General features: G+C 38.4%; 1 protein-coding gene across 1 annotated transcript in view; it reads right to left on the minus strand.

Annotated features, from left to right (window-relative positions):
* Nucleotides 1-218: 218 nt before the first annotated feature.
* The window catches only part of FKBP3 (FKBP prolyl isomerase 3), an 8,451-nt gene continuing 2,521 nt past the window's right edge, over nucleotides 219-6,148 (minus strand). Inside the window, exons 3-7 of the mRNA XM_015819010.1 lie at nucleotides 5,039-5,146; nucleotides 4,108-4,243; nucleotides 2,677-2,744; nucleotides 1,912-2,009; nucleotides 219-434 (exon numbers count right to left, since the gene is read on the minus strand). Of these exons, the coding sequence (XP_015674496.1) occupies nucleotides 380-434; nucleotides 1,912-2,009; nucleotides 2,677-2,744; nucleotides 4,108-4,243; nucleotides 5,039-5,146 (465 nt within the window). The 3' untranslated portion in view covers nucleotides 219-379. The remainder of the gene's footprint in view (nucleotides 435-1,911; nucleotides 2,010-2,676; nucleotides 2,745-4,107; nucleotides 4,244-5,038; nucleotides 5,147-6,148) is intronic.

Consider the following 6,148-nt stretch of genomic DNA (forward strand, 5'->3'; position numbering starts at 1 on the left):
CTGCAAGATTAAGATAACTGATTTAAGCATATGATTTTCCATTCTTTGGGAATCAAAGATTAAAATAATTAGCGAAATGTGGTAATTTGGGCTGAAAGGGATGGAAATTATAACCCAGCAAATCAGGAACCCTGATCTTGTCTTTCCATAGACAATACAAAGTGCTTAATAATTAGAGTATTTTCTGCAAGTCCTTGCTACAAAACATCAGTCAAAGCCACAGATAAACTCATTTTTAGTAATACAGACATTGTACTGTGATTGCAGTAAGAGCCTTTTGACTCCTCCATCTATCAGATAAAAGGCCACATTTGCATTTCCCTGAAATCAGAAGTACTGTGTGTTCACAATTATTCAAGACTGAAGAGGAGACAATACATCATTCAATATCTACCAATTCAATTTCAAAGAAAAGTTTTGCATTGGGTGGAATCCTGAAATAGAAGTTAAGGAAATTCTTAGGCAGTAGATAGTTTTGCAAATGCATCTACTTAAAGGATGTAATTTTTTCTAAGTTGCATGACTTTTCACGTGTTATTCTTGTGACTCAGATGGGAGCTTTGGCAACTGAGTACAGGTAGTCCTTAGAACAGTTCATTTAGTGAGTGTTCAGTTACAAAGGCACTAAAAAAGTGACTCATGATTAGTTTTCACACTTCCAACCATTATAGCATTCCCCATAGTCGTGTGATCAAAATTTAGACATTTGGCAATTGACTCATGATGATTGCAGTGTCCTGAGGTCATGTGATCCCCTTTTGCAACCTCTGACAAGCAAAGTCAATGGGGAAGCCAAATTCACTTAAAAGCAGTCTACAGTGATTCACTTAAAACTGTGGCGATAAAAGTTGTAAAATGGGACAAACTCACTTAACAAATGTTTCACTTATCAACATAAATTTTGGGTGCAATTGTCACAAGTCAAGATCTACCTGTAATGTTCGTAAATGAAAAATACCTAGACATTGTGGAAGCAATGCTCCTTAGAGGATGTAAGCATGAATCGAAAATATGAAATGCTCTAACCACCCACCAATGTCCATTTTTCATTCATTCATTCATTCAAATTTAATTTGTATACCGCCCTTCTCCCATAGGACTCAGGGCGGTTCACAGCATATTTAAAAAACAGATATTATACACAAATAAAAAATACAAAAATACAACAATATAAACCCCAATAAAACCGAATTAAAAACCAAATATTGACGGCTGTGTTTCCAATTAAAATTACTTCTAAAATCATNCCTGGGGGTCGCCAGCCGACATTGCTTGGCCGACGGCACCCTGAGGAGGCCCGCTCTGTGGGAGCGTACCGGTCTATGGGAGGGAATCTGTGGCAGAAGGCGGTCTCGGAGGTAGCCAGGTCCGATGCCATGGAGCGCTTTAAAGGTGGTAACTAACACCTTAAAGCACACCCGGAAGACCACTGGTAACCAGTGCAGCATTTTTCTTTTTCTACCAGTTAATCTTTAGATGCTTCAATTTAAGGAGTCTCCCTCCCTCCCTCTCCCCAATCAAATAATTAGTGTAGACTATTAAATATAAGTTAGTCATCAAGATCAGACAAGAGAACATCTAATTAAATCAGTGAGACAGAATTTTTCCCTTTCTGCTTTGCATCCAATATTAGATGAGCGTACTGAAGATCACCACCTGAATTTTGCCTTATTCTGCCTTACCTCCCCGTCCACGAGAAGTCTTTCCAGTTCTTTCACAATGAGGGAGTCAATGAAGCTCCATCCCACTGATGGATCTTTCAATTTAGACACTATTAGTATTATGGACAACAGTGGGGACTTCTGCAACATTGTAAAACTGTTGGAAAAAACTCTTGTTCTCTTAACCTCTACTGTTGTATAGGAAAAATGGTTTTTGCAATCTACATAGTAATAAATGTAAGCAGGATACTTGGCGTCAGGCTGTCCTTTCTTCCCATAAGCCCATTCTGGCTCAATTTCCAAATTAGCCTTTTCCCCTTTGCTCATTGTCAGTAAGGCTTCATCCCACTGAAAAATTAGAAAAGAAATGTGTTAATAGGGTCATATAAAATATATATTTCTTTTTCATTCTCACTGCTGCTGAAGACTTTTTGTTAAGATTTCCACACAACATATGCTAGGTATTATTTAAAAATAGTACAAGATACTTCGATCAGGCCTAGAAAATTCATCTGAAAATTAAGTAATTGGATTCAATTGGACCCAGAAACTGGAATATCACAGAAGGTTATAAATACAGATTTACAAACCTGAAGATTGCAGTCTTCTGTCTTGGTAGCGATGCAGAACTAGTAAACAATCTTCCTATAACCCAAAACTAGAACTAAGGAAAGTATCAGAAGTGACAGCTGCAAACATACATGATACATATCTTGCATGTGATATATGTACGATACATAGCCCTCTCCCCAAACCTCTGTCATTATGACAGTTGGACACTGGTCCAAGATTTCTGTATCAGGAAATATGGGCAGATTTCCAATGATGTTCTCTCTCATTCCTGGCAGGATAGAAGAATCTAAAGGGCTCATGGTATCACATACAGTATGCCAATGCCTCCTCTTACTGAAAGAAACAGACAGATAACTGAACAGCTGCAGGGCCAAAACTATTTTCTGATAATGAAAGGGTATGACAACCTGATACACTCAGCCACCCACATTAGCACACTTACACCTCGAATCACTTTTCCAACACCAACTTTGAAGCTCAGTGGTTTGGATGCCTTTTTTTTCTTTGAACCTGAAAGATAGATTTGGTTGCAAACTATTAGATTAACAGGGAATTCTTAACTGAATTCAAATCTTAATAGAGTATTTGCATCTTTCTCCTTTCTTTGTGGGTACGAAATTACAACTGTAGGGAAGATCTGACTTGATTCACAAGAATTCTAGTAAAGTCTGGTGTAGATTGTTAAGGCACCAGGCTAAAAATCAAACTGATTTCTAGTACTGCATTAAGCCAACTGAGCGATTTTAGAACAGTCATCCTCTCTCAGCCCAACTCCTCCCCTTACAGCAAGGCTTTTCAACCAGTGGTACGGGTACCACCTGTGGTACATTGGCACCTGGCAGGTGGTACGCGACCATCCTAGAAAAGTGACAGCGTGGGAGGGGAATGAGCTGAACCGGTGGCAGCACCGCACAAGCCTGAGTGAGAGATGGCTGGAGCTGCAGGGCTGTCAGGGCTCAGCGGAAGTGCCAGGATCCGCGCCAGGATCCAGCTGGAGCTCTGCGCTGATCCTGGTGCTTCTGCTGAGCCCTGAGGAAGCACCAATCAGCTGGAAAGCAGCACTGATCCTGGTGCTTCTGCTGAGCCCAGAAGAAGCGCCGATCAGCTGGAATGTTGCAGCATCTCCAGGGTCTTGTGATTTACAGTCAGATGCTTGGCAACTGATTCATATTTATGATGGTCACAGTGTCTCAGGGTCATGTGAAGTGACCAAAACCTGCTGCAACCATCCAGCAGACGGGGGGGGGGGGGGAAATAAAAACCAAACACCTCCACCCCCACCCCTGCTGCCAATCCTCAACAGAAATGCTCACAACAATGAAAACCTCAGACAGGAGGAAGAGTGCCGCCAGGCGGCCAGGCAGGTGTCTTGCTCGGCTGTGGCTTGGGGGGGCACTTTTTTCAGTGCCATTGTAACTTCGAACAGTCACTAAGCGAACTGTTGTAAATCGAGGACTACCTGTACTTTATCACTTTTTCCCTTTTTTTTTTTGACACCTTGCTAGGCGACTGGTGGTACTCGGATACTGCCATATCCTAAAAGTGGTACAATGGGTGAAAAGGTTGAAAAGCCCTTCCTTACAGGACTGCTGTTGTGGGGAAAATAGGAGGAAGAAGGAATATCAGGTAGGTTTGCCACCCTGAATTACATTTATAAAAATTAAAGTGGAATAAAAATATTTTTAAAAAGTTTTTCCATCTTCTTTCCAAGATGGCTTGAACAAATGCAAAATGTGAAGCGTTTACACTCTTTCTCAGCTCCAATTTATTGTTTGAGAGACACTGCAGCTCCATCACCCTGCCTTCAATGAGGATCACTTGAATCTTTAAAAGCTTTGCCAGCTTTTTTAAAAAGAGCTATCTAAGCACTTACTTGACTGAATATTAGTGTCAAAAACTGTTCCGTCTTGCAGCTTGCCTGTATACCAGCAATGAACAATATCACCCTTTTTTGGAAAGTTGATTTTATCCCCCTTTTTCAGAATTGACTTGGTATATTTTGGGGAAGCCTGCAATGAAAGTGGAAAGAAGCAAAACAGTGAAGTTCACTATTTTAAAGATAGAGATTTGTTCAAAGTTCAGTATAGTGTATTTTTAGAAGGATATAAACCGTCCACTTTCCTTTTCATACACACTCAGAGAAGTATACATTTTACAAAATTTTACAGGAATTCTGTCACCCCTTCTATGGGAGGGAATATTTATTTGCAACAAAATCTTTTTAGCATCTGGAAAAGCTGCTAATTAATAATCAATTAAGATTAAGATTACTATTGAACTGAAAATTTTCTGCAAGTAACTTTGTAGCTGGTCCCAAAGAGAGTAAAACTATGAACTATATCATTTTGTGCACAATCCAGAAATGTCATTTTCTGCAATAACTTTATTCTTAAAAATATATACAGAGGTTTGTGACATATACTACTAAGCTTGATCATGTAAATTTTATTTTAAAAGAATTATATTCAAACTTTATTTGACCATTTTGTTACATATATGGAAAATGCAACTGATTTCAGAAGTCAGAACTCCCAAAAGATCAAATGAGCAAAATAGAAGTCACTACCAGCTCAGACACAACTATCACAGAACATAAACAGCTATAAGCAGCTATACAGTATTGACCTATTTTGCAGAATATTTTTTTTTATATTTTCAATAGACAAAAGAACTTGGTTCTTACATATCCAGCTATGCTAGGTATATTGTTTTTCTTTTATGTCCTTTCTCATTTGTATGGTTTTTTTTTTATTTAGTCACCTAGCAGAAATTGAAAAACATGATTGAGGTACTTCCCAACTTACCTCATCAACAACTTCTTCAGATTTTGTCATTTTGGTTTGGCTTTCATCAATCTTCATATTTTTTACCTGTTCTGCTACTTGTTCAATGCTCTCTGTGTCCTTAAAGCTCTGAAAAATAATATACATTTTAATGATCTAAGGAAGTTATTAGTAATACTATTAAGACTATTTATTAATCAAAGTTTATAGTTGCCCATTTCATAGAACAGATTTCTGGATAGTGTAGAAACAAATAAAGTATATAAAATCCAGATTAAAAAGTAAATATTATAAAAATAAATATATAACTCTAGACAAAGGGGGTTAAGAATGGGCACCTAGCAAAGGAGCTATTTGAGCATATCTGTTCACAACAGTGTGAAGTCACAGCTGCCAGTTCTTTAGCTGGTATTGTCCTTTGTAAACATATTTTTATCAAAAATCTAGGATATTGTAATGCATCATTATAGTATATGTGTGTAGCCAAGCAGTGTGGCCATTTGCAATTGACAGATGAATTTTTTGTCAATGTGTAACTTTTCTAAGTGCCACCCAAGATTTTTTTTTTAAATGGCACACAGTGTGCCTATAACCACTTGGACCACCACCATAGCTATTTGCCGGAACCTTTCAATTTCAATTTTCAGAACTTGATACTTTGTGATCTTTGCCAATTCTTTGTTTTTTATTCCAGCAGTCTGCAACTTTTCTGGCTCTGCAAACTGCCGGTGGCAGCGGGGGAGGGGAAAGAGGATAGTTTCATGCGCAAGCACATCACTTGCTCAAATGCAGCTTCACACACTTGCTTGCTCACCCGCAACTTGTGCTGTCCAGTTCCCAATGGGCCGTGGCCTGGTACTGGGTCGTGGCCGGGAGTTGGGGACCCCTGTTCTATTCTACTGTCCTCTGGTATATTATTATAATATTGAATAATATGAATGTCATCATATTTATTATATTTGAATGTTCAAGCCATTGCTCTTACATTTTCTTGGTGCAATCTTAAAATCTTCCTCTAAAATGTCATGATAGACCTACCATATAAAATGTATCAGTACTATATAGTAGGTCCAAGTTAAACAATGAAATTTAATTAAAATAATATTCTGGAGAAAACATTCATGTAACACA

The sequence above is a fragment of the Protobothrops mucrosquamatus genome, unplaced genomic scaffold, assembly GCF_001527695.2.
Source record: "Protobothrops mucrosquamatus isolate PMUCROS unplaced genomic scaffold, P.Mucros_1.0 scaffold844, whole genome shotgun sequence".
NCBI classification, from domain to species: Eukaryota; Metazoa; Chordata; class Lepidosauria; order Squamata; family Viperidae; genus Protobothrops; species Protobothrops mucrosquamatus.